A 27,930-nucleotide genomic window follows, 5' to 3' on the forward strand; every position below is an offset into this window, starting at 1 on the left:
GAAACCTGGGTGCAACATCAAACACGAAATCACCTACGTAGAGTGTGACGAAAACGTCATTTACAGCATTCCGCTTAGCTGTCAAGGAACCTTTAGGACAAACGGGCAGGTGTGCCAGCAAGAGGCTTAGAGAACACGAAAGATCATGTGAACAACTTGCAAAATCCGGGAATCTGGCACCTCATTGCGCACACTGTAAATGCACGCCACTGCTAAAAAACACCAATGTAATAGGTCGGGCTAGAAACAGACGGGAACGTGAAATTATCGAAGCTTTCGCAACGCATGTTGCTCTAGATAAGCAATGCGTCAGCTCGCCTTCGGTGATGTTAGGGAAAACGGAATTAACCTACTTCAAGAATAGTAATCTTCTGCTCTTGTAAGCGCACGTGTTGATCGTCTTTTCCAGTTTTTTTTTTTTTTCCTTTTCCTTCATATCCTTCTTGTCAGCGCCGTGCTCTCTTCCCTCTTTTGTGCATTATATGACGTCAATATGTGTATGTAGTCATGTTTCTTCAGAGAATAACACTTGTTCGAAAGCGCTTCGTCCTGTGTTTTTGTCCCTTTCGGTATTTTGGTAGCGCTCACCAATACCTCTAAATCAACTTTTTCAAAAACGGCGCCAAAGACGTCGAAATAACGTTGACCTACGTGCCGTCGCAATAGCCTACGGGTGCTTTTGTTTACATGCTGTGGTTGTGCCGTCGCGATCAGAGAACTGTCGTATCGCTCGCACCTATTCAGTGAAGTTCCTCTGTGTGTACTCCGGTCAGTGAAGTACTGGTGTAATAACGTGCTCAGAAAAGTGTGCACTCTCTGTTGATCGCTGACAGCCGCTGTGTCATTTTTTTCAGAGCCCCTATGTTCCAATAGCTTCGCCGGGAGGGATCCATGGCGAAGCATCGGCAGCCCGAGCCGAGTAAGTATCCGGTGTCATTTGTTCCCGTACAATTTCACGTTCGTATTAACGATTATAAAAGAAACTGCGCAAAAATGTATGGTTTTTCACTGCTACGCTCACACTGTAGACCGCTGAACTAGCGAGAACGGCTGGCGATTAACTTTTTGTACGTTGACAGCTGACAGCTGACTCGTTAGTTGATGCCACGAAACTTCCAAGTTTTCAAAGCTCCGTTTTGTATGCGTGATTTCCCAGCCATCACTATTTTTCGTACGACATCTCTCCACTGCGACGTTTTCCTGCTTAGTTTCCAGCTAGTAAACACGATTAGCTAAAAGGTGTTACTCACGGATACAAACAATGTCGTCGCTAGTTTTCTGAGAAGAGCGATTCTATTGTCAGCCATATGGTAACATATTAGAGGAGAAGAAATTTTATTTTGCGAAGATTTGCGTGTATTATGCTTTTCTACATCAATCGCTTTGCTGTGTCACTGGTGTCCATTGCTTCAACAGATCGGCGCGCGTTTGAACCAGCAACTTCGAGCGCTAGACTCGACGGCATGAATACGAGCGATGACCCGACTGTTCACTCATGGATCACAGTAGTGCCGTGGCTGTATTATGGCGCTCGCTTCCACACTAATTGGTAGTATGTGACACTGATGCAGCGTGGTTACCCTCACGGCTCCTTAAACTGACTGCGTTTAGCACAGCGAATATTATTACGCTCAACAAGAACGTTGCAGTACTGCTTGCTGCTACTAGACTGTTCGCTATTATGTTCGGTAGTCTGCTGCACGTTATTTGTATTTTATGGCGAAGTGAGCAGTAAAAGAGTAGCCTACATTTTTTGTTAACAGCCTAATGTACAGTCGGACTGTCTTTCGTTCCGGTGTGGGCTGGGACACATTTTTCTTGCTTCTTTTTTTTTTTAGTCCGAATATCTGTCCTTCGTTCCAGATTGAGTAGTTAGCCAGGAGAAGTCGTATACATGCATTGGTGCAAGAATTGTGCGGTGTTTAAGAACGCGTTTTTCAGTTTTCAGGGGACTTCCAGATACCGCTGAAACTTCTAGTATAATTTAAGGCAAATCTAGATGCTGTTTAGCAGCTTTCTGATGCCTCTTTGGTGGCATGCAGAGCTTAAATATAACAGCTTTTTGTTTCTGCCAGGAAAGTTGACTGATTTTAGTTGCTCAGACCTTGCAGGAATTCTTGGTTTTAATTGCATTCAAGGCTGGTCGCTTCCTTCTTTCTGTTCTCGCAGTGATAAACAACATGGTGTTCAAGCTTACAATCTGCGAAAAAAAGTGAATACTTTCATCCAGAGTGCCTACTACGCCACCATGTTCACTGGCTACCGGCGTGAAAATTATATGTCCGCCTGGGAGAAAAATCTTGCTTAATTTCTATGAAATCTGTTTTCTTCCAATCCTTTTCTGCATACTTCTCTCCCTTTTGCATACACTGGTGGTGGGAAGTTACAATACAGTTCCTTTCAGTACAACCACAGTTACATACGCAACAAAATGGGTAAAAGGAATGAGTACTTTGCAATTACCATCTGCAATTTTACAGTTTACACTTCAGTGGTGGCCTATACATAGCTTGCACCGATGTCACATCTGGTGACCATGGGATGCCAGTCGGACATGCTGCCGAACCACTGCCAGGCTGCCTTTGCTTACCGCCGCCTCTGTTAGCTGGCGTCATGTTGGTTCTTGTCCATCTGTAGCTTCAGTATGGTTTCGTGTGCCACCCTTGGCTGCTCCAACCGTAGCGACAGCTCCAAGCGAAAGGGGAAGCCGATTAACACGAACTTCTACCACATTCGTAAGATAATCGCAGGTATGGCAATGCGTGCGCTCCAAGACTGTCAGTATGATTTGGCGTTGGCTGTGGTTAGCTCGTATTAAGCGCAACAATTGGGATACTGACTACCTCGATTTACTTGTGTGCGGAGAGCACTTTGTGACAGGTAAGAGGCTAGTGCTGTGAATAAAACGTTTGCGAAAACCTGGGAAGCAAGGACTATATACAACCTGAAGTGAATGTGCTATTTGACTGACGTCATCCGATTTGTTTGACAACACAAACCCAGACTGTGTCACGTGTCACTGCATCTTGGCTACAGCACTAGGCAAGCCGTTTTGGATCGCCACGACCGGAAGAGAAAAAGGCATGCCGAGACCGAACTTTTCGTCTCGTAGGGGCATCGCAGACAGGCTTCTCACCCACCTGCTGGAGTAATCCATGTGTGCCTCTAATGATTTGAAGGCCTTCATTTCTTCCAATGTCGCAAAGCTGGAAGAGTACACAATATCCGCGTGGGTCTCTTCAGGGAACACATCAACGCCCATTGTCATGTCGACTCCCGGTTGCAGTGTGTATGGACCCATATTGTCGCAAATTTTAACTTTGTCTGCGTAGCGTACGTGTGCCGATCAAGTAGTTTCAGAGTAGTGGCCTGTACTGAATGGCTCATTCCTCTCTAGAGTAGGTATCGTTCAATTAGGGCCAAGGAAGACAACAAGTAGCGGCTGAAATATTTGAGCTGTGTTCTGACTTTTTTTTGCAAATAATTATTGCAGTAAGAGAAAAAGTAGTTTGGGTGGTGTTTTGAAAGTGTAGTGAGTGTTTCATTCACGGGCAAAATTAGCAGAGAAGGTGCACACGAACATAGCACTGTAGAGGCTTGCTTCGAAGTGGTGCGCCGCCATTCGTAAACATAGTGTCTGCCGACTTGGCAGAGTCCCCTGCGTGCAGCCACTGGACACTGGTGCTCTTTCCTCTTCAGAGATGGAGCCACCAGTCACAGGGGGAGAGGTGCGAAGGAACATGTATTGCAGCACACGCTGTTCTGATTGGCTGGATTGATTGGAGAGTATGTGTTGATACGTATAATTATTTGTGCTGCAGTGCAGCAGATTGGGTTTTCATCTTTACTGGGTCAGTAACTGCTGATTAGAACAGGGATCTCGGAAGTTTTCATTCTGTACCTCTGTAATCCCTGCAGTGCAGCCCAAATGCACCATCCTAACAATCGGTGCGCATTTGTTGACCTAAGTAGTAAATGTGCAACATCAGTACATGTGGTGTCAGATAGGCATCAATCTGATTTTCTTGGCTTTTCTGCAGCGGCGCCACCCTCGCCGGCGACAGCTGACAAGGAGAAGGAGGCCCAGCGGAAGAGAGCTCGACCCCTGCCCGTCTTCTTTTGGGAGACTGTGCATGTCATGAAGTGGATGAAGCGGTGCTGCATCAACCACTACACTTCGTACTCAACGCTCTTCCTTGATCATGAGATAACAGGTGCGTCTGTGTTACTGTAGTTGAAGGAAAAGATGAGAGATATAAAACTTAGACAGTCAAATCAGGACGCTAAAAGTGCTCGCCTACTTAGTGAGCTAGAGCCAACTTGTCGAGGTGAGTTGCAGAGGCGAGAGAGTAAGAGGTGAGTTGGGGTGAAGTGTTAGATGATAGGATGCAACTACAGGATGCATGCTGTAGGAGTGATACTAAAGAAAAAACAAAGTTTGCACACTTCTGATCTATCTCTGGTGTAAAAAAGTGATGATTTTGCTATATTGCCGCTCACATGGACACGTACTCTAAAGCCTCGAGGGTCAGGCATACTCGATTACATTCTGATTGGCCAGCAGATGAATGGAGGGCTTTTGACTATGAGGTACTGTGCTATACCAGCTGCACTATATACCACAAAGAGAGTTTGCTATACAGTTATTATTGTAAAGAGAACATTGAGCTTGCAAGAACGAATCATGGAGCTAGGAGTTATTCCCATAACTCACATTACCTCTTTCTGTGATTACTCAAAGGAATACAGTGGGCTTTGCAAAATAATGGCTAAGTCATTGGCCAAGTCTTATGGAGGCCCATTAGTTACAGTTCCTAGTGTAGTGGTTCCATCTTGACTCAGCATTGTACATCCTGTATTAAAAAACAAAATATAGATGTAACAGTTTTGTAAGGGAGCATAATATCATATCAGCAATACCCCCTGCCCCTTCCTGCCTTTTAAGTGTGGTTACTCCAAAGTCCACCAGCCCCACCTGGGGGACTAGACCAAAGATTCCAAATTTTTAAGAAGCGCTTGTACCCCTTTCACTTGCAATTTTAGGCTTACACCCTCCTGGATAACATTCTTGGCAAGCCGGTGAATGCTGGAGGCTTTGGTTGTGACATACAATGCCATATAATTACCTCAGTAAATGTCTTTTAGTGCTGATTGGTTGAAGAAGCACTGTTAATGCCAGCAGAGCAGTAATTTTATAAGAAAGATAGGAGGAGTAGTTGCAGCTAGTGATGGGGCCGGTGTGAGCTGAGAACCGTAAAATATAGCTCCTGTCTTGTTTAACTATTTCTGGTGAAACTATCTATACCTCTCGGTTCATAGGTTTTGTTATCTTCCATTGATGGCACTGTACCTAATACCTTTTACTGTCAGTCTTCTGTTGGTATCATCTTCACACCTGCCTTTACCTTCTTTTGATTGCAGTTCTCGTGCAGTTGTGGGACTGTGGGTAGGGCCTAAATGACAGTAATTTTTTTTTGCTTCATTGTAGCATGAAAAGGGACGTGAAAACTTTAAAGTCACTAGCCACATTCCAGTGGAATCTAGTGATACGGATCTCATGGGATTGCAAAGGATAATAGCACTTCAAAATTTGTGTAATCTAAAAACAAACAAAATACGCTTGCTGCAACACAGGAATGTTCGCACAAACCTGTTTACGGCTGGTGTGGTTTATTTACGGCTGCATGCAGGCCAATGGTCAGTGCTCATAGTACAGTACGGTCCACTGTTAAAGGGAACATGCGATCGCGTGGCTTCCGCGCTTCGCGAAGCGCTGCCGCCCAGAACGTGCGAGAATTGACGGCACAAGATGCATGCACAGTTAGCATGGCGGCTGGTCTTTTCACACTTATGCCTGATGCCGCCCATTGTCGCAGCATCTAGGCAACGTGGCTTCGCGAAGCGCGAAGGCCACGCGATCATATTTTCCCTTTAACAATGGACCGTACTGTACGTACTACACAAACGGAAATTGTGGCATCAGCAATGTGTGGTCTGTACAGGTGCATTCTCAGCTCCTGCATTATCATTTGTAGGAGCATAGGAGAATGCTCAGAACACCTACACTGCTACACATTGTGCACACTATCGCCGGGGAATTTTATGAATTTGTGTGATAGCTGAAATTCACATCAGCTGTGAACACATATCTAGATTCTAGTGCACTACGCTAGTGCTACGCTGCCTGAAATGAAGGAACGGAGAAAGCAGCAGAGTTATGTCATGAGATATTCAGGGATGCTGGCCGAAAATTGTTTTCAAGGTGACCTGTGCTTGGTGTGAAGTGTAATGTTATAGGTTTTTGGTGTTCTTTACTTCTCAGGTCGATCACTAGTACGGCTGAACGATGTGAGCCTGGAAAAGATGGGAATCAAGGATCCCAACCACCGGCAAGTGTTTTTTTTTCCTCTTGCACTTATAACGAATGTGTCAGTGTGTGATTTGTGTTTATTGTAGTAGTATCCAAAGTTCATAAGTGAACTTCCTGTATTTTTCTTTTGTACGTATAGTTTAGGACCCTTTAACAATCTTGATCAGTCCTGCAAGTTATTAATATGTGTACACGTGCATGTTAGTAATAAATTTCATAGCTAGAAGGCAAAAATACAAAGACAGTTGTAGCATTCAATTTTTAGAAAGGTCTGTCCTTCATCTCGGACCCTATCATGACACTTGCCAAGCTCTCAGCCATGGTCGTGTGCTCCTTGCTAAGATCCCACTGCCAATAGGCTGCTTTAGGGATATTTCATATAAACGCGTGTAAGGGCCGCACTCGTGTATGGGCGGCACCCCGTTTTCCTGAAGGAAATGTTCAAAAAAAAAAAAAAGATACGTGTAAGCGCCACACCCGAACTTTCCACAACCCAGGTGGGAATAGCCTTCTAAATGCACGTGCCGTGGCCGTCGCGATCAGCTCCGGCTGCGAGCAAAAGTGTGCTTGATCGCGGAGGCCACACACGCGCACAGGAGCTTCCAAGTGCCGTCCATGGATGGTGCCCGAGGCCGCGGTCATCATCATCATCAACTTTTTTCTCCGCCGCGACCTCCTGCCATCCACATCGACATCAGCATCGCCAGCTCCAGCCTTTTGTTGTTTTTGTGGCGTGTTAGCGTGCTCGCCGTAGTTGTGGTGGTTGTGGCTTTCGCGTGCTGCCGCTGAGCTTTGCAGGTTTAGCACGATGGGCAAGCACCTTAATAGCTACATAGCTGGGAGTTAGCTCCCGAACACGGCAAGCGTGCGGCGAGCGGGAAATTCGACGCGGCCATGGAGTGCGTCCGATGATGGTCCAACCAGAAGGATGCATTGAGAAATATAAGCTGCAAAAAGCCCGCTTTCCGAGGCGAGCCATGTGAGTTTCCCGAAATGGAAGAAAGAAGTGCTGCTCTCTTATGTGATGAAAGTGCGGAACAACGACTACACGTTGACTGCGGACATCCTGCCTGGCTTTTTTTGGGATGAGCATGCACCAGAGCACAGCACCAGCTCAGAGTCGAAATATTAGGCGAGTGACTATTGGACGCAGAATAAATGCCGTTCATTCCCTGATTGGTGTGTTTTTACTTAAGGGGGGACACTGGTCTTGAAAAGAAAATTTTATTACTTTAGTCATAGTTATGAAATTTTCAGGGCACATGTATTTTTGTGCGCTGATTCTAGATATGTCATTAAATTTCATGTAAAACAATTCCTTGAGCACTTGTGCACTTTTTATGCAATTATTTTGCGGAGAGTTTTGAAGAAAATTTGCTGCAGGAAACTCGCTGAAATGTATGCCATTGGGTTCTCTTGACACCAAGGAATACAATAAGGGTAAAATTATCATCCTGGCTCTCATAGAACTTGAGTAACGGGTACTGAAGCTGTCACTTCAGAAACAGGAATACACACTTTCCTTCTCATTTCTGAAGCGACAACTTCAAAACCCTATAACTTGAGTTTTATGATAGGCAGGAAGACAATTTCACCCTTATTGCATTCCTTGGTGTCAAGAGAACGCAATGGCATACATTTCAGCGAGTTTCCCGCAGCAAATTTTCTTCAAAACTCTCCGCAAAATACTGGCATAAAAAGTGCATAAGTGCTCAAGGAATTGTTTTACATGAAATTAAAGGACATATTTAGAATCAGCACACAAAAATACATATTCCCTGAAGATTTCGTAACTGTGACTTCATTAATAAAAATTGTTTTTTCAAGACCAGTGTCCGCCCTTAAAATTTTTTTTTTTTCGCAAACTGCATGTATGGGCCGCACCCAAAAAATTGGCCCTCGAATCTGGAAAAAAAACTGTGGCCCTTACACACGTTTATACGGTAACTAATTGCATATAAAACGTTCGTGGCAACTCTTGGCTGATTGACCTCCTTGCCATCGTCGTGATCAGATTCCTGACACTTGGAGACTGCTCATACTCTGCATACAATGGCTTCATCATTACCTGGCTCTGCAGTATTCCACATGTGTGTGGGTGTCCCACTGCCTTCTCCCTCGTTTCTGGCCCGATGAACACCACTTTACGAAACCAAGTCTTGATGCACTCTGCACTTAATTCTGTTAGCACGGCCTTAATCATTTACATTGCAGCAAACAAAGAGAGCCGGCTCAGGACTTTGGCATTTGGTCGATCTATAGACCTCTCCCGGCCGATGTCATCAGCGCACGTGTGTCTGGTCCAATGAGCAAAACATGCGCCGTACCTAGAAGGCTCTCACCAGGAGAAGAAAGGCTGCGAGGCACCTTGAATCGAGGAAAAAAGGTGGCGGGGGAGCACTTGACACCAGAAAAACCGGTTCAGAACTGAAAGTGATGATTTCACCCATCAGGCCACACCTGTTTTGACGTCATACTGTTTGCTCCAGGGCGAGGTCTATTGATATCAACATGTCCTGAATGATGCGTCACTGATAAGGGAACTTAAGTGAACTTATGATGCCCATGCCAAGTGGCTGTATCTGGCGCTTTGCATTTGATGGTTGCACCTTAAGAAAATTCATTAAGAATGGTTGCCTTCATTTCAGCGTCAACGCTTCTTTTCGCAGTCGAAGTAAACCATGGTACAAAGTCTGTCACCATACGGCATAGAATTGCAGCCCTCACGCTCATGCGATAAAGCAGCCTTGGAGCTTTGGATATTATACAAAGTTTTAAGGGTAAACTAAATGCGCAGAATGTATCAACTGCGCCCCGCCGTGGTGGCTCAGTGGTTACGGCGCTCGGCTGCTGGCCCGAAAGACGCGGGTTCGATCCCGGCTGCGGCGGAAGAATTTCTTTGGAGGAGAAATTCTAGAGGTCCGTGTACTGTGCGATGTCAGTGCACGTTAAGGAACCCCAGGTGGTCGAAATTTCCGGAGCCCTTCACTACAGCGTCCCTCATAGCCTGAGTCGCTTTGGGATGTTAAACCCTAATAAACCAAACCAAACCATATCAACTGCGCTCTCTACTGCCTGTGCACTACCACAGCAGAAGGTAGAGAGCCGATTTGGTAGGCAGTGCATGTCAAGTGAATGGCCGAGCCAGCAAGGCATAAACTTAGCTGGCCTCCAAACTTCTCTAGTTGCGACCATTGGTTATTCAGAGACCGTGTGCAGTAGTTTTGCTTTCAACACTACCCTTTGAGGCCACCATAGAGTTTCTTACTATTACCTAGAGGGAAAGCTGGCAGCCCGTCTATGGGAGTTTGCATGGCGACCCCTCGAGACCACTTCAGCCACCATGGGCGCTCAAAGCATCATGGGGCGGTGAGCTACTTGTTGCGGAACTGCAACTTTTGGCCAAAAAATAATAGAAAAATTAAGCTGTTTGATAACTACAAACGTCCTAATATTCAATATCTTGTCTAATGATTGCAACAAACGAGCAGAAAAGCATGTAAGTGCAAAGTTCGCCCAAAATAACGGATGGCTAGCTCTCCTATTGGCCCAGTGATGAACACTACAAAAACTAATATTTCGTAATTAACAGGCGCACTTTTAAAAGTAAATATGTTTTCAAAAAAGATGTTGTTGCTTAAACACTGTAAGAGGTTTTTAATGGAATTTCATAAAAGTAAAACCTTTTATTAGCGTCGTGTGTCGTCGCGTTTTCACTACTATGGGTTTTGCACACTGCGTTTGCGCGAAAGTCATCTGCGCACACACAAACAGCGTTTTCGGAATGAAACGTCTTAGTAGTGCCACTCCGTGTTCTCGAAAAACTACGACTGTCTCGCAACAAGTAGCTCACCGCCCCATGATGCTTTGGGCGTCCATGGTGGCTGAAGTGCAGCGCCGCCAGCTTTCCCTCTAGGTAATAGTAAGAAACTCTATGGACGCCACCCACGCATCTCCTTCCACTTTAGGCGCTTGCGCACTTAGTACCTGAACTGATTGACCTTGTAGCCCATTGGCATACACTTGGACGGCAGATACTATTTGGTTTCAGTGCACCCTTTTTTTGCTGTTATTTTGGGAGGGCCGCCGCAATATTTCAGAAATGGGAGGGAGATGATGTTGTTATGAGGCATTGGAGATGCTCTCTGATCTCCGCACGCTTGCGGGAACCACGGGTTTTCCAACTGCAGGGGCGAGTTTGCGGTGCATCCTCATTTATTATAACTGGGTTGTGCAGCTGTAGTTGTTTGTTTTATCTGAGGTGTAATGTCATTGCCCTATTAGATGTGCTGATGGTAGCACCGGCCTCATTTCTAATTGGTGAGTGTTCGTTATAAGTGCGGCATCTGGTTTCAAAGCAGACAGTTTTCAAGGGCCCCGAGAGAGGGCAAATTTTTATCCGGCTGTTTTTTTTTTCTTTTATTCCTCTCGCTGCAGCTTTCTCAATATGATAGAGAGACAGGGAGGAATTGAATGCTGGCTGAAAGTTGCACATTCACACGTTTGCCTCCCTTTTTTTTTTCATATGAGTGGCAACATACATTTTGATCAGGAAGCACTGGCTATTGGGAACATATTGATCTGAAAGTTTGTGTGCAAGCTCCTTGCAGAAATGAGCACTAGGTGTGCAGTTGGTGTGTTGCCAGTTTGGGGCACATCTTTCATGGCTGTCCTCTTGGTTGCAGGGATGAACTGTACCGGGAAATCCTCAAGCTCAAGCTGAAAAGCAACATTCTGGAAATGAGGGATCTCGAAAGCAAGGGTGAGAAAGACTTTTTTTTTTTTAATTCTAGAGGCTCATGTACTATGTGATGTCAGTGCACGTTAAAAGAACCCCAGGAGGTCTAAATTTCCGGAGCCCTTCACTAAGGCGTCCCTCGTAGCCTGAGTCGCATTGGGACGTTAAACCCCAATAAAACCAAAAACTACACTGGGTTTAGGTTGCCAATGTTGAAGGCAGGAATGTGGCGACTGTTTTAGTGCGCTGCTCTTAAGCCCTGTTCATGGGTTGAGCCTTGCTGAGGCTGTCGGTGTAACCAACCCAAACTTGATATAAATAGATAAATAAATAGAAACAAATAGAAAATAATGGGATTCGAACCCGTGGCGCTGCGAACAGATCAGTTTCACTGGTCAGTGCACGAGAGCACTATACAGTCGCTGCAGCTGATCATACCTCATGTTAAACTGCCACACTTTCACACTATGCATTGCATGTAGTCGTCTTTGTCAACTTTTATTTGTGCGCAAAAAGCACTATTAACTCCTACCCTGCAAAATCCACTGGGGGCGGTGAAGAATTCTGAGGCAGTCGCAAAAGGAAAGGAAATGTGCATCACCGGCTCCCTGAGTCAGCGAACACCTCATTCGCACTTTGAGCTATAGGGGGGTAGGTCAAAGTAAAAAAAAATGCCTTGGGCTTTTTTTTTTTAAGCTGAATCCTTTTTGTTATTGTGTTGGGGTTACCACAAAGGCAGTGTGAGGCCGTAGCAGTTATTGGATCAGTTATCAACAGTCATACATTATATGTTTCCACATTTACAACAGCTGTGAAAGTTATGTGGCTGTTTAAGTTTGAAGTCCTTTTGTGGACAAGGTTCTCAGAAAGATGTTAAAGTAAAGGTTTTGCTTCACCGTTATTGATGTCAGTTTTCTTTTCTCTTGTCTCTTTCTTGCAGGCACAGAGTTTTCAACTGTTGGAATGAGCTGAAGAAGACTTTGGATATGCCATTTGTTGTAGACCTTGACAAACTTACTCAGGTTCTCTATAAACATTTGCTCACACTTCATGGCTCTTTTTTGAGCACAATGAACTTGCTTGTCTACAAGTGGCTTCTGGCCAATGATGCACACTATGGTAGTAGTGAAACTTTAACATAACGTTGTGTTAACATGCTGGAGTGCTCTCTTGTTCATGCATGAGGATCTGCAAAGGAAGTGTTGGAGTGCATGAAAGCAAAAAGGGCAAACACATAAGGACGGTCAAATACAAACATACATTGTGCTAAGTTAAAATGTGCGGCCATTTGATATTTTCGCTTGCATGTCGCATCTAAAACTTATCTCATTACGCCAGTGGGTATTCATTACTTGATATGAGATGCTTACTCGTTTCAAAAATTTCATAGTGCCACAATAATGTCTCTCTCCCTGTGGTTCATTCTTTGTCCCATATTTAAAAAGAAAAATTGCTCATGGAATTGTCATTGCAGCATTGTATGAGTGTCATCCCAAAATTAAGATCTCCAGTTCTTTTATAAATCGAAAGAAATGTTTATTTTAAGCAATTTACAAATCACTTTAAAGGCAGATCATTCCTCTACTTTTCCACATAATCGCCGTTGCGGTCTATGGAGTTTTGCAGACACTGGGCAGTTTTTGTATGCCCATGTCATACCAGCTCGCCACCATGCCGTTGAGGAAGCGTTTGACGGCATCTTTCGCTTCGTCATCATCGGTGAAGCGTCTTCCAGCGAGATGTTCTTTTAACTTCGGAAACAAGTGGTAGTCACTTGCTGCCAAGTCCGGACTTTAGGGTGGATGTCTGATGACGTCCCGTCCAAACTGTTTCAGGAGAGCGACGGTTTGGCAGGCAACGTAGGGGCGAGCGTTGTCATGGAGAAGAGTCACGCCCTTGCTCAGCATCCCTCTTCTGCGATTTTGAATCGCCCATCTGAGTTTCTGAAGGGTCTCACAATATCTGTCCGCGTTTACTGGGGTGCCAGGAGCCATGAAGTCTACCAACTATACCCCTTTTCGATCCCAAAACACAGTTGCCATGACTTTGCCGGCAGACTGTCTTCGCTTTAATTTTCGCGGCTTGGGCAAAGAGGAGTGCCGCCACTCACGTGATTCTTGTTTGGTCTCAGGTGTGAAGTGGAATGCCCAGGTTTCATCACCCGTAACAATGGAATCCAAAAATATCCCCTTTTTATCTCCATAACGCCGAAGAAATTTACGGGAGGAGCCAAAGCGTTGCTGTTGATGATCGTTTGTGAGCATTTGCGAAACCCATCTTGCGCACACCTTCCAATATTTCAACTTTGTTATCAAAATCCTATGAATAGTGCTTCTAGAAACGCCAAGAACCAAAATGCAGAGTTCGTCGAGAGTGATCCTTCGATCTTGCCGCATCATTTCTTCTTCGACCTTTGCGACTGTCTCATCAGAAATTGACGGTCTCCCGCTTCTTTCTTCGTCGTGAATTTCAGTGCGACCAGCTGCGAACTCCCTACACCACTTGCGGACGTTTTTAACATCCATGCACGACTCTCCACACACTTCCGTCAACTAGCGATGAAGTTCAGTTGTTTGAACGCCTTTTGCGTTCAAAAATCGAACAACTGCGTGAACTTCGCACTTGGCGGTAGTGACAAACGGGAGCTCAATTTCAAATGGCTGCCGTGCCACGACTGACAGTCTCTTTCGCGCTGAGTCATGGCTTGTTTGGAAGACGGGGAACAATGAACACAGCAGTATGGCGCACAGCCACGCAAATAGTTCCCCTGCGGCCGCAGCCCTTTGGAGACCTTACTTTTGGGATTACCCTCGTATCTGGTGTAACTTTATACACATGCTGTAAATTTCAAGCAGAACACGACTCGCTATCACAGCTGGGCTGGACTTTATGTCAACGTAGTTTCCAAAGGATGTTTCCGGGTGCATCCAAAGTGCCCCCGTACACAATTGGAAAAAGACAGAGAAATGCTTCAATGTACCGTTCATGATGGCAGTGCACTGGCAGTGATGCGTTTATTGAACTACAAGAAATCTGTACAGTGCATAAAATGGGCCAGAGGCCAGGGTGTAAACGATGCAGCCACTATAAAACACACTTGTCAATACAGGCTAGCAAACAATAATATAAGTGACAACTTGTAAATGAACACGAAGATGGTTTAGCTTATTTCTTAGCAGTGTTTACAAATGTGTGGTGTGATGGCGAAGAAAGAAAAAGATGCACTTTTCAAGGTTTGGATCGATAGTCTACCATAGTAAAGTGACTGTCATTCTTGACAGTTTCCATTTTTCTAATGTGGCTAAGTCAAAACGTATGGTTCGTAACAACAAAATGCTGGTATAATGGCACACTCCTTATTACAGTACATGGCCCTGTGTGGCTTATTCCTAGTTCTGCCCGGTCAAATGCAAAAGATGGCAAATGCAAGCTAAATTGGACAGCTATGTAGTTCCATGTTCACTTGTCACAGCAGAACAATGGTTATGTGGCACAAGCTCCTGAGTCGTTGGAGCCGGACAAACTTAATTTAACTAAATATTCATCGCACATGCGAAATGTTAAATGGCAACAGCAGAAATATGCGAGTGAAAAGCTCATAATTGTGGTACAAATATCTTGGGTAAGGCTGTTAAGGTCATTCATTGTTAGCAGGGCTGAATCAGGGTTAAACTCTGTTATAAGATAGTACAGCATAGTTTCTGGTATCATTAGAGTCGTCATCCTTGCCTCTTCTGAAATTTGAATATAACTTGCTAGGGCACCTTAGCTAACACTTGGTCAATATCATTATTAGGCTATAGCAGTGCAGTTCTCAGAGAGCCACAAAAAAGGATGCAGCCCAGTACATTCCACCGTGAACATTTTTTGTGTTGAGCACTGCAGCCGGTTTCGTTTTGTGTGCCAAGATAGGAGCTCGAAAGTGAAAAAACAAAAAAGACTTGAGAAGGCTTCTACAAGTTTGGGCTAGACATGTGCTGCTTATTAGCCGCGCAGAAAGCTGTGATGGAAGGTGCTCACGTACGTCACAAAAGGAGTTGTTGGTTGGAACTACGTCCGGAAATGTGTAGGCAGGTCTGACGAAGTGTTAATGTGCGCTCCGCCCTTTGTCGGGGCTTGGAGAGTGTGAGCAAGTGTTCCCTCGCTGCAGGGACAGGGATTTAGTTGATTTCGGGGTAGCCCTCGAACTCGCGCTCTCCATACTCCGGCTGGGGCGCTGTTTGGCGGTAGTAGGAGGCGTAGCTGCGACCCCAGACGGCCAGCACAAAGGACTCGATCATGCTCTCGTCCTCGCCCCTCACGATGCGGAAGTAGCCGTTCTCACCCCAGCCGTTGCCCCATGAGTTGGCACACAGCTGCACAAGAAGAAAAGAAAGAGCCATTTAGTCTCCCTGCTCCTTGCTTTCTGTGCTTGGAAAAGCTACTCCACGAGCTGCCGTCGGGAGCAGTGGGGCTAACCTGCTCAGATCGTCATCATCATCATCAGCCTGACTGCGCCCGCTGTAGGGCAAAGGCCTCTCCCAATTCTCTCCAATGTACCCTGTCCTTGGCCTGTTGCGGCCAACGTATTTCCGCAAATTTCTTAATCTCATCCGCCCACCTAACTTTCTGCCACCCCCTGCTACATTTCCCTTCTCTTGGAATCCACTCCGTTACCCTTAAGAACCAGCGGTTATCCTGCCTTCGCATTACCTGCCCTGCCCAAGCCCATTTTTTCCTCTTGATTTCAATTAAGATGTCATTAACCCACGTTTGTTCCCTCACCCACTCCGCCCTCTTCCGATCTCTTAACGTTACACCTGTCATTTTTCTTTCCATAGCTCGCTGCGTTGTCTTTAACTTAAGCTGAACCCTCTTTGTTATCCTCCACGTTTCTGCCCCATAGATGAGTACCGGTAAGGTACAGCTGTTGTATACTTTTCTCTTGAGGGATACTGGTAAACTGCCATTCATGATCTGAGAGAACCTGCCATATGTGCTCCACCCCATTCTTATTCTTCTAGCTATACCTTCTCGGATAATGTGCTCTAACGCAGTTTATGTTTTCAAGAAGACCGAACAAAATACATGAGTATAGCTGGCTCCTTCGTCCCTTGTATCCTTCACTGCCTTTTTTTTTTTGATGATGTAGGATTGTTACACCGAAACAAATTTATTCATTTTGGTCGGCCAGCACGAAAATGACCGCCTTCATAAAGACGCCAGTTCTACTTAATACCTTGCATTGCACTCTGTCCTCAGATCACGTGTGGACCAGGACTGGCGTTCCTGGCCCGAATGTTGCCAAAATTGGGGTTCATGCAGGTTATAGAGTTGAAATTCATGTGTTAGCCTTATACCGCATCAGACAACACGCTGTTCACCTTGCTTTACTCCACCACAGTGCACAAAAAATGAACACGGATGGATAGAAAGACTCCACAAAGCTCTATAGTAATGCGCTTTGTGGAGTTTTTCTGTCTGTTCTCTCTGTGGTGAAGTGAAGCATGTGGAACCAACTGGTTCAGCAGTTTGTCTTGTACACGTTGTTTTCACAAATCATAATTAATCTCTCCGGCACCAGCAGCCACATAGAGAGAAGGTTTATCTTGGGACTGGTTATATCAAAGCCAGGGCTGGGCTAAATTTGTGCACCTGTCTTCGTTTGGTTTTCATTATGACGGAACCACTCACCCAGTACTTGACCGGCCGGTACTGTGACCTGTCAACGCCCCATCTGAAACATGGAAGGAAATGCATGGTGAGATATCTACGATTGCATTCATTCGAACGGCGCACTAACAACAACTTGAATTCCCACTGACAACTGCAGGACGCAGTAGGTGTGCAATCGAAGCTCTAGTGGCTCGTTCAAGCCAATCGCAAGCCACTTGATAGGAGCCTGGGCACCGTGGTGAATATTTTAGTGTAATGGTGGGTCACATGGCATTGCGCACGTCTGAGCAGGCGACAAACCGGTGATAACCGGACTTGAAAAACGTGTGAATTTTCACTGCGTTCTTGCTCCGCCAACATAATGGCCACTATGTGCAAGGTCTAATGTTCTGTTGCAATGTCTTGCCAGAAATCCGTTATAGTCATGTCGAATTACTCCAGTTCAATTATTTGCGGTAGTGTTTGAATTCAAAGCCGGCACGCTGCACTCAGAAGCTTGCTATTCACCCTATCTTCCGCATAAATGTGGCGCCATCTACTTCCAAAGCAATCGCTTATGCTATTAGACGTCGGCGCTCTGAAAACAAATGACGCAATACTCGTATTCATTGCCCTTGCTGCCATCATGTAATGAAATACAGCGCAGAGACACAGGGACCTGCCTGTGCACACGGAATCTGGTTACGCCTTTTCACAAATCGTGGTCATTGCAGCGCGCTGATGTGAGCCCTGTCCGTGGGGATACGTACCCGAGTATGCGGACCGAGTGCCATCCGCTCTGGCGGAACTGTGAGGGCAGGGACTCCGAGAGGCGGGTGTGCCTGTACACACCCGAGCGGTACAGGAACAAGTCTTCCTTGACCAGCATCAGAGCTGCAAGCACGCGTACACAACCGTATGTTATTAACGGTACACTTGCTTGCCAGAGGCGTCGTTGCCGAGCATGGTGTCGAACGCGTTTCAGAAATCTCCTCTTGGTGAAAAACGAAAAAAAAAAAAGCGCGAAATTCAAACAGTCCGAACAGCATCTTTTCTGCTCAATAGCTTGGTTTGAAGAACATGTCGCTTACGGCGGCCTGTACTGGTGGGATGATTTCAGGCGAGGAGAGCAAGTTAGCGAACGACCCCTGAGCTGGGTTTTTCTTTTTTTTTTCTGACATAGCCACTCTGGGCAGACTTGTCATCTTTTGCAGCTAAAAGAGATAGATGAAGGACTGCAAATACAGGCACATTAACCACGTGTAACGTGCGCTTGGTTGCCTTATACTTAGGGAGTAAAGATCTGGACAACTGAAGTCCCGAGTGGTGCATCAACAAAAAATAGTCTAGCTTTCATATGTTTAACCAAAAAGTGCTTCCTGTGTAAGTGTCTTCGTTCCACCACACAGCCTTAAGTATCGTGAGAGATTTGGCCATATATCGGCGTCGAAACCTACCTTTCTCTGATGGTCACGAGTTAACTCATCTGGCTTTGTAGCGTTGTGTATGCCGTAGTTAAACTCCTAATCACGGACCGCATGAAGCCGTAATGTTGAAAATTAAGTTTTCTTATCGCTTTTACTCGCGGCTACTTTCTATTTGAAGATAGCTACTTATATCCAGATTTTATAGAACTATTTTTGTACCCGCCGTGGTGGCTCAGTGGTTACGACGCTTGGCTGCTGACCCGAAAGACGCGGGTTCGATCCCGGCCGCGGCGGCCAAATTTCGATGGAGGCGTAATTCTAGAGCTTTCTTCCCAAGCTATGCACCAACTCGCCCAGCAAGAAGTTCTTCTACAGTAATTCTAGAGGCTCGTGTACTGTGCGATGTTAGTGCACGTTAAAGAACCCCAGGTGGTCGAAATTTCCGGAGCCCTCCACTACGGTATTCCTCATAGCCTGAGTCGCTTTGGGACGTTAAACCCCAATAAATCAAATCAGAACTATTTTTTTATTGTCAGATAACTCGCAAATAGGTGAAACATATAGTTCGATCTTTGCTCCTTTCGTCAGATGTCTCATTCTCGCTCAATTCACTATGATGCCTCACCTACTAGCCCAACGGTCTTTCTTATCCGTCGGGCATGTTACTTCGAGATGCCGGGTATTGGAATACACACGTATGGTCTTGCCACACAAAGCATAGGATGCCACAGGTTGCAACAGCCTTGGGAAAGGTTCGTTGCTAACATTTCAGCTACTCACCCTGAACGGGACCGCTGGCGAAGATTTCCTGCATAATGTCTTCCTCCTGGAAATGTGGAAGGCGTAGGAAGTGAGTGTTGGTTGTTAAAAAAAAAGAAAGGAATAGTTTGCATGTTTGCTATAAGATCCTGACATACATGTGTCGAACTTTTTTTTTGCAATAATAGTCATCTCTTTCTGTGTGGCTAACAAACTTAGTCCTTACTACAGACCAGGCAGTCAATGACCTGAAGATCCTAGAAAGGATTCAAGGCTGTTAGCTTGGCACAGAGGAAGTGGAGAAATTGTATTTTGCATGCCGCCCGGTATGTTTTGAAGAAGAATGGACGCACCAGTCATGGTGGGCACCATCGACCATGCTAGCCCGCTACGCCAGTTAACAGACACAGCAGCAAATATTCAATTCATTAATGGCGACTACATCCATGAGCCAAGTGCGTATTGACCGGAAGATTTAATGACACGAGCTAGATCAAAATGTGTTTTGTGGTTGAATGTCCTGAAGACAAAAAGCTGAATCGTCACTGTCTCCACTATGGCCGAACATAACTCGTGAACGAAGCTGCAACTGGACACCCCTCAAAGAAGGCGCTCCAACCGGTGGCGTAGACCTATTGTCTATGACGTTGCAGCCAACTACTTTGTGCCCGCTAGCGTGACATCGCAGGTTGCCAGCGGGTGCAAACCCAGTAAAAAAAAAACCATTGGAACCAATTGGATTTCCAGCTGGTTTCAAATGGTTCCAATTGGAGTAGAGTTCCCAACTGGTTCCTAAAGGACTGGTCCAAATGGACTATCCAATTGGACTAGTTGGGTTTCCAATTGGTGAGCCCAATTGGTCTTACCCACTGCATCCAATTGGACCGCCCAACTGCACCCAATTTCTCCAATGAATGTTTGCATATTTGACAAACAAGGTAGAACTAATATGGTTCTTATAATAAGAGCTATCAGCAGCTTAACCTACTAAATTTTATTCATCATCTACACCACCACTGCAGCTGAAATTAAATAAGTGCGCTCAGTGGGCAAGTGCCACTGGCCCCAGCATGAGAGCCTCATAAATTGGGTATACAAATAGAAGCAGAAGTGTGTTCTCTTGATGTACATATTGAGCTAATATATGCTACTAGTGCCTAAATGTGCAGTGTTTCTTATGTTTGATTTATGTGTGTCTGTTGGCTTTGATTTCCATAAAAGCATGTTAATTTCAATTCCGTAGAAAATTGTTGATTGGGACTAGGCACAGCATCTCCCTGCAGTCCTCATAAATTAGTTTTCCTTTTGCACATTATAATATGTGAAGTTGTACAAATATTTACCCAAGATTCTAGAGCATATTATTCACAAACATTTTAGCCACCTCTCTCAATGAACATAACATATTTTGTGAATATTTTCTGGGTGAAATAACTGCCTGGCCTAATGGGTCCAATTGGCTAGTCCAGTCGGGTCCAATTTGTCGGGTGGCTAAAACACAACTGGAACCAATTGGTCCCAATTGGGAAATCCAATTGGAACCAATGGAAATGTTTAATTAGTTCCATTTGGAATGTCCAATTGGTTCCAATGGTTTTTTTTTTTTTTTACAGGGAAGCGATTGATCGCGGCGTCATGACAGTAGGTGGACACCATTGGTTGGAGGACCTCCTTTAAGGGCATTTGCCGCTTCGTTCTTGAGCTGTATTCGACTGTATATGTGATGCTGTGGGAGAGGCCCATTTTCTTATTAATTTATTATTGCGAAAGCAATACTACTTGCACTTTGCACGGTGACCACCATCGTGCCGCGGCGGTGACCACGATTGACCTTCATTTGAACTTGATTGCATTAGTTGGATTACATTAGATTGGATTGGACTGGATTGGATTAGATTAGATTACATTAGATTAGAGTAGATTACATTGGATTCGATTTGATTGGAGTGGATTGCATTGGAATGAGTTGGATTTGATTGGATTATATAACCGATGTATCACCACAAGTCTAGCCTCAAGCACCACCACCAGCTACACTACCAGCTGTAGCATGGCGTAGGTACGGATATTGCTTTCGCAATTACCGGGCTTAACCAAGCTAAGCCACAGCGAATTTTTTATGCCTCGATCTATACTTTGTATATGTGATGCCTGCCCGCGAAACATTAATGGTGCGGGTGAGGTTTCTCCTTTACCTCAACGTATATTATCTGCAAATGTGATGCCTATTCGACTCTTTCGGCTGAAATACGTGTATGCAGGTTGCTCAAGTCCAGCTGCCGAGGGCGAACGAACGCCGATCTCCAGTTCGGAACACACAGCAGCGTTCACTCACATTGGCGGGCACCCTGTATGGGGGCGTTGAGAAGTGCTTCATTTCGATCCTTCCGGTGGGGCACTGCGCGTCCTCGGTCGGGACACGACGGCGGGGGATGCGGCAGGTGGCGCTGACGTTGTTGCGTGCACCTTCGTACGGGTAGCAGTCCTCGGAGACGCCACTGTAACAAGGAGAAGGCGACAGGCGTCGCATAATTAAGTGACATATACATTGTGGCAGCATGCGTGACATAGCGTTAAGCTTTGGAATTAACGTGCTATGCAGTGGATTTTTTTTTTTTGGGGGGGGGGGAGGGGCGCGAGAATGGAAGGCACAGTAGCTGTCTCACTTCTGGGTGGACACCTCAAACCTTGAGGGAAGGGAGGAAGGTTGGAGTGAAAGGCAGACTGACAGGACGGAGTGGTGTGAGAAATCATGAATTTTCAGCATCGCTTACAAGCGGCTCTGTAGTTCGTGTTTTATTTTTTAGCGTTTTCTGTATTGCAGTGCAAATGAAGATGATGCGGTGTAAGAGTGTTCTTGCTTTCGCAAGATGCTGTCCACTTCTCTTTCAGGAAGTTCACCAACGGACCGCTACCTGCCAGCGTGGTTCGCGAGCGGCTTCCTAAAGCCAATGACATACGGAAAAGTCATAGGGGGTGCGGAGCTGCGTCCGTCATTTTGGGGTATGCAAGGAGGGTACTGGATTGTTAACTTGGTGTCAATCACTTGTTCATATCGAACAGGGGTGGACAGTCACTTCCTGGCAAGAACCACAGGAAAGGATGCTTTCATACAAAAGCGCTTATCAACGGTGGGCTTATTTCATCTCCCACTCACTTGCTCTCTCCTGCATTCTTGGGACAAATGGTTCACCTGCCAGCACACCAGGCTGCAGTATCTCCTACAGGTGGTTACAACTCAATAACAAAGTGGCAGATGCGTCTCAAAGGAGGCCCTCCAGGGCCAATGTTGCCGACCGATTCTCATGACGTCATTCATGGTTAAACCTCGTGGACATCGCAAGGGGGTGGCAGAAGAAAGAGGATTAACTGTGACATCATGAAAATCAGTCGACGCCATTGGCTGGAGAGCTTCGTTTAAGGGTCATCTGCCGCTTCGTTCTTGCGTTGTACCCGACTGTCGCCCGCGTCACGAAGACGAGTGACCTGTCCTGTCACAGTCAGTCTCGTGGCAAAGGAATTAACCCCGCTTAGAGCCTCTGCGAATAGTGAACTGGTGGCGCGTAACGCCATATGCGCTGCATGCTCATTGCGTGGTACACTGAATGTCTTCGCCGTGTGCGTACCCGTAGTTGACGAGGAACCTCCAACCGCGGTCCGGGTGTCCCCCCTGGCAGACGACGCCACGTCCACCGTTGATGCAGGACATGAGGTCCTGCGGCGACACCTCCACCTGGTCCAAGCCCCGGGACTGGATCGATAGCCGGTCAGAGGCCACCGCTGCGCAGATCGCGAGAATCCCTTTTTGCAGAACACTCGATCTGGTCGAGGCTACGGTGCAAGTTAGATGGGCGAATGAGATTAAGAAATTTGCGGGAATACGGTGGCCACAACTGGCGAAGGACATGGTTAATTGGAGAGACGTGAGAGAGGCCTTTGCACTGCAGTGGGCGTAGTCAGGCTGATGATGCTGATGATGATGACGGTGCAAGAAACATGTGGAGGCTGTCTTCCGATGAGGCCGCCTGGCGGCCTCTTTAGAGGCATCATTGAAAAGGTTGCTACAGCAGCCTTTTCAATATACGTTCATGAATATGAGTTATTGAATGAATTCAGGGAGTTCCTTCAGTGTGCCAAGAATGACAATAGTGCACAATGGAACAGATGAGAGCGTACCTGCGGTGGAGAATGCCCAGGAGGCGGCGCAGTCTCCCTGGTCTCGCACCCCATGAACCAGTCCCGGCCAGCGGATGCGTGCGTCGAACTCCTCGGGAAGCGGCTCGCGCCTCTTCAGGTGCAGCTCGCTCATCTCTTTTGTCTGCACGCAGAGTGAGAGAGAAAGGGGGTGGGGGAGAGATTAATTGAAAGAACCAACGTATCTTTTCTAGGGATGAAAGGTGCACCGTAAAAAAGATGCACCTTGCAGGACAAGTTTGATTAGAAGAGTCCTCTGTCCTGAAGTGGACGTAGTTAGGCTGATGAGGATGATTATGTTTTTGAGAAAGCCTGCACATCGAAGCGTGATGAAGTGGATTAGCTTGCTACGAAATCAACCTGTACTGGCTGCCAATATGGTTGACGACTTCTGTTGTACTTTTGTCACCGCTAGTCGCTGCGCCGGTGCTGTACTTATATCTTCGATTACCTCGGGATCAGCCGCTTGTGTCACTGTGATGCGAAGTCGTGGGAATGCGTTCTCAGCGGCTTTTCTATTTCTAATATATGTCATCAAGCTTTCGCTGAAAAACAGCGGCGACCTCTGATGTTAAGGGACTCCAAATCAAGGGGAAGAAAATAAACAGGAAAGCGGGCGACGACGCAGGGCACACATACCTGTCATGAATAGTTTGTTCTTTTGTGACTCATAAACACTTGCACGCCGAAGACCATGCCGAACGAAAACCACAGATCAGTCAAACTGGTTTGTTACCTTATTGCTAACTAGCAGCATTTGGCTTCTGACGGCTTCTGTTGCCTCTGCATGCTGATACACATTGTCTACACTGTAAACACGAATAAACGTAAATGGGACTAAAAAGAGTAAGCTGTCCTCTAGCGCACACCCTTCATTATTATTTCTGTCTTTTATGGCGGGGGGGGGGGGGGGGGGGGGGGCAGGAAATGCTGCCCAAGTCCTGGGGTAGATTTGGATCACTAAATGTGCGAAATGCGTGCTCTTGGCCCCGGAGGCATATATTCCCAGTGCAAAGCGTATAGTCGGATACAACTTAAGTCTGCAGTGAAGCTCCGCCCACATTCAGCCTCCGCGCACAGAATTCCTCCACGACGAAAAAGTAGTTCGCTGCTTAAACGTTTCTTGGTACGTAAACAAGAAGCTTGTCACAAGAAAAAAATTATAAGCTCTAGGATTTTGACACGTGGATTGTTTGATATAGTCAAGCATTAAAAAGCTGATTTCGTTTACAGTTGCGGTTGGCCAGCGGAGTAATACAAGACGCCGCGGACCGCGGCCCAGTGTTAGCAACTGCTGTTTTTTTAAGTTGTATCCTACAACTTGATGCAGTTAGCGATTCGAGGAAGCCTTTAAACGTGACAGCAGAGGTCTTGAGGTTAGCAAATAGAAGAGAATAAAACCTCGGTTAAAATCTTCGTAACTGCTTGAAATTCACATGTATTGAAGAGGGAATTTGTTTCCGTTGCCAATCATAAGTATTCCGTAATTTTAGTGGTGCAAATTTACCCCAGGGCTTGAACAGCGTACCCTGCCCCTTGAAGAGATTGCGCGCTAGACGTCAGCTTACTTCTTTTTTTCTCCTGTGTAGGCTAATTCGTGTTTAGAGTGCAACTGTCCACAAAAGCACGACTCTCTACTTGGCCATTTCCAGGAACGAACATCGTGACAGACGAACATCTGAGTAAGTGATAACAAAAGCTAAGATAGATACAAAGAGAGGAGAAAGGCAGGAATGTTAACCAGAAAGGATTCCGGTTGGCTGCACAGGGGAAGGGAATTAGGGGATGAAAGAGGGAAGAGAGAAGGAACGGGAAACGCAGGCCCAATCTGTCAATCAAGGCACTCTCTCTCAAAAAACAGAACAGTGCCTTTTAAGCCTTGATGGCAGTCGACTGCTGTGGCCACGAACAAAAGCTAAAGAAACAATTAATGAGAAAGTTCCCAGCAAACCAAAAACCTCTCAGAGACGTCTAGCTAGACGTCTCTGAGAGGTTTTTGGTTTGCTGGGTTGGTGGTTATGACAGCGCACCATTTCGACACAGGCCACAAATCGCCAATGGGAATGTATTAACATGAGTGATGATAGCAAAGCGGGCAAGACACTGACTTTGAACAATGTCTTATGACGCCTTGTGTGGATAAGGATTGCTATTGTCTCACAGCTCCCATATCCGCCAGCACCACACTCGTCGCCAGCTTGCACATGGTGATCATCTTCACATCGATCATTGTTTCTAGCACTCACCGGCCTGTCCGGTTGGTGGGTGCCGAGCCTGTACCGGATGCCTTCCTCCAGAAGCTTGCCTTGGAAGAAGGAGTAGTTGGTTGCCTTCCACCTGCGCAGCGATAATGACGTGTGCGACACCTGAACCGCGTATGGACAGTCGTATCCATAGAGTAGTACACGGCTTATACACTAATGGGCAATCGCTCAGTCACCCAGAGCATGTCTGAAAGTACCACGTATCGCGCAATTTCCATGACAATGCTTCCTTGGCCGACTTGCGGTCACGCCCTTCCGCGAGCCCGTGAGCGGCAGTTTAATACCCCCTTGACATATTTATGATACCTAGGTATCAGAAGACAAAATCTAATCAGTGTCAATGATTAAAGCGGCGTTGTATAAGATCACCCGCTCGGTGCTGTTGTGAACACTTTCTCGTGGAAACTCTTTAAACGGTTTGTACAGATGCAGACTTAAACAAATACCGAATAGAAGTTGCAGTTGGCCTGAATCGATAAGGTACCACGTTCTAATCACGAAGAGGCTACTCTCGCCAAAAATTGAGCTTTTATAGTTCGAAAAGGCCCCCAAACGACATACAGGTGTCGCCATCGCCGGCTGATTTCGCAACTAAAATGCGTGCATCGGCCCCACTTTTTTTCCTTCGCGGATCTCAGAGGCCATGATCGTCATTCACTTCAAAACCATGGCCACGTCGTCCATTTCGGTGCAGGCGTCACTATTTGATTTGAGTGGCGGGAAATTCTTTAGATTTAATTCTCTCAGCAATAAATGCGTCTTTTGCGGCTAGGAAACATCTGCATAACCAGGAAGAGTCATAAAATCGATTTTTACTTAGAACGAAACTTAGATAGAATCATCCTCAATTTTCATGGCCGCTGGCCACCTTTCAAAATGTTTGCGCGATCGCTATAGTCCTCCCGTTTATGATAGAAAAATAAGTTTTAACTTATTAAAGAGATAAATGTGTTTACGTTTCATCGGTATACCCTGTTAATAACAATAATTATTGCTACGAGTGATGTGAGCAAAAAACGTGGTGCATAAAACCAAAAACAGAAAACAGGGCTGCTTGTGCAGCGTTTAAATGAAATGTTAAACTCGATACGTTCACTGCGGTTTTGGCTCCAGTAGATAGCTAATAAGAACCGGCTCTATGAAAAAAAGATCATCATCATCAGCCTGACTGAGCCCATTGAAGGGCAAAGGCCTCTCCCATATCTCTCCAACTGACCCTGCCCTTTGCCAGCTGAAGCCACCGTACACCAGCAAACTTCTTAACAAGCCGTCATTGGAAACTGAACTTGGCAACGTTTAACGCTAGAAAAAGAAGGATAAAATATTACAAAAAAGGAAGCACATTAGGAGCCTAATAGTTTCCCACCTAATTGACAAAACACATGCATATTTGGAACATGTTTGGCGCGTGCATATTTGGTTAAGTACGCAAAATTTCTTTGAGCTGCAGTTAGTACTTCAGTTTTCGTTGTTACCCGAGTTAACCGACATCGCGAAAATGTGACCCACGGAGCTCTGGTACCAAATGGCAAAACCCCAACCGTGGGATGCGCCATTCCTTCAGAGGCAACAACGACAATATGGCACAGGGTAAGTTTACGAAAAATCGTAGCAGCAATCTCCGACATCATGCATTGCAACGTCTCCTAATTCTTGTTAATGAACTTGAAAATTTGTTTAGAAGGTCGCAGAGTGCTCCGTCTACTTCTGCCCGCATCTGTACACGGGTCTTAACAGAGTCGATTCTGTACGTCCCTGTGGCGTCTCATATTTGTTTCTAATCAATTTTATCTACTTCAGATTCTTCCGGAGGTGAAAAAGGATTGGCCCTATAGCACCGGCACAATCTGCTCTACACGCAGGCGACTGAAGTTATCGCACAGTTACGCTGCTTTGCCTGAATGGCAGTAAACTGCTTTCATATGTATGTCGACATGTATATTGGCAAGACTTCAACAGCTGCAGTAACCATGTGGGCGGTTTCTTTGCTTTCAGGTAGAAAGTCCTCTTTCAAGGCCGGCATGCAAGAAAATAACAGTGAGTATAGAGTGTAACATAAATCTATTAGCAGACATGTAAGTTTGCGGAGCCAGAACTGCTTGTAATATTCCTACCAACAAACACTGTGGCTACGATATGCAGGGTACCCCAAGTAACTTGAGCAAAGCATTTTGAATATTCCTGGAATATTCTGTAATTTGGCCCACGCAGGAAAATCATACATAACAAAGTAAAATTTTTGCAGCACATGTAACGTAAAATCACCAACCAAAAGTTGTTGTGCAAGAAATACAAAGAGTAGTACAAATGCCCCTGGCCTTAGCATTTACGCGCTCCATTTAAACCTCGACTAAATTCACGTGCCGGCAGTGTGCGAGAACCCGCTGTTGCTGGCGGGGTCGAGAAGCAGGCTCACGGGAGGGACTCACCCGAAGTCGCCGTCATTGATCTGTCTCACCAACTCCGGCCTGTTGATGCACACTCGGTCCTCGCACTGCAGCTGGGCGTGGTGGTCCGTTACTTGGCGGCAGGTGCTGGCGAAAA

At 45.9% G+C, this 27,930-nt stretch overlaps 2 protein-coding genes across 3 annotated transcripts in view; one reads left to right on the top strand and one right to left on the bottom strand.

Moving 5' to 3' along the window:
* Positions 1–12,154, top strand: part of ave (sterile alpha motif domain-containing protein aveugle) — a 33,691-nt gene extending 21,537 nt beyond the window's left edge. The window contains exons 1-6 of one of the 2 annotated variants that reach the window (XM_089553107.1): positions 671–768; positions 855–919; positions 4,041–4,214; positions 6,323–6,389; positions 11,056–11,132; positions 12,049–12,154. In XM_089553107.1, the coding sequence (XP_089409233.1) occupies positions 892–919; positions 4,041–4,214; positions 6,323–6,389; positions 11,056–11,132; positions 12,049–12,080 (378 nt within the window). In that variant the 5' untranslated portion in view covers positions 671–768; positions 855–891 and the 3' untranslated portion in view covers positions 12,081–12,154. Of the gene's footprint in view, positions 1–670; positions 769–854; positions 920–4,040; positions 4,215–6,322; positions 6,390–11,055; positions 11,133–12,048 lie in introns of those variants that run through there. The other variant, XM_089553108.1, reaches the window with a different exon arrangement.
* A 1,931-nt stretch (positions 12,155–14,085) lies between these two features.
* LOC149336754 (putative peptidase C1-like protein F26E4.3) overlaps positions 14,086–27,930 on the bottom strand; it is a 31,525-nt gene continuing 17,680 nt past the window's right edge. Inside the window, exons 4-12 of the mRNA XM_089553102.1 lie at positions 27,816–27,920; positions 25,369–25,459; positions 23,105–23,246; positions 22,555–22,708; positions 21,264–21,426; positions 18,950–18,995; positions 17,513–17,636; positions 16,782–16,824; positions 14,086–15,463 (exon numbers count right to left, since the gene is read on the bottom strand). Coding sequence (XP_089409228.1) covers positions 15,269–15,463; positions 16,782–16,824; positions 17,513–17,636; positions 18,950–18,995; positions 21,264–21,426; positions 22,555–22,708; positions 23,105–23,246; positions 25,369–25,459; positions 27,816–27,920 — 1,063 coding nt within the window. The 3' untranslated portion in view covers positions 14,086–15,268. The remainder of the gene's footprint in view (positions 15,464–16,781; positions 16,825–17,512; positions 17,637–18,949; positions 18,996–21,263; positions 21,427–22,554; positions 22,709–23,104; positions 23,247–25,368; positions 25,460–27,815; positions 27,921–27,930) is intronic.

This window comes from Amblyomma mixtum, chromosome 7, assembly GCF_055824585.1.
Source record: "Amblyomma mixtum isolate Tamu chromosome 7, ASM5582458v1, whole genome shotgun sequence".
NCBI lineage: Eukaryota > Metazoa > Arthropoda > Arachnida > Ixodida > Ixodidae > Amblyomma > Amblyomma mixtum.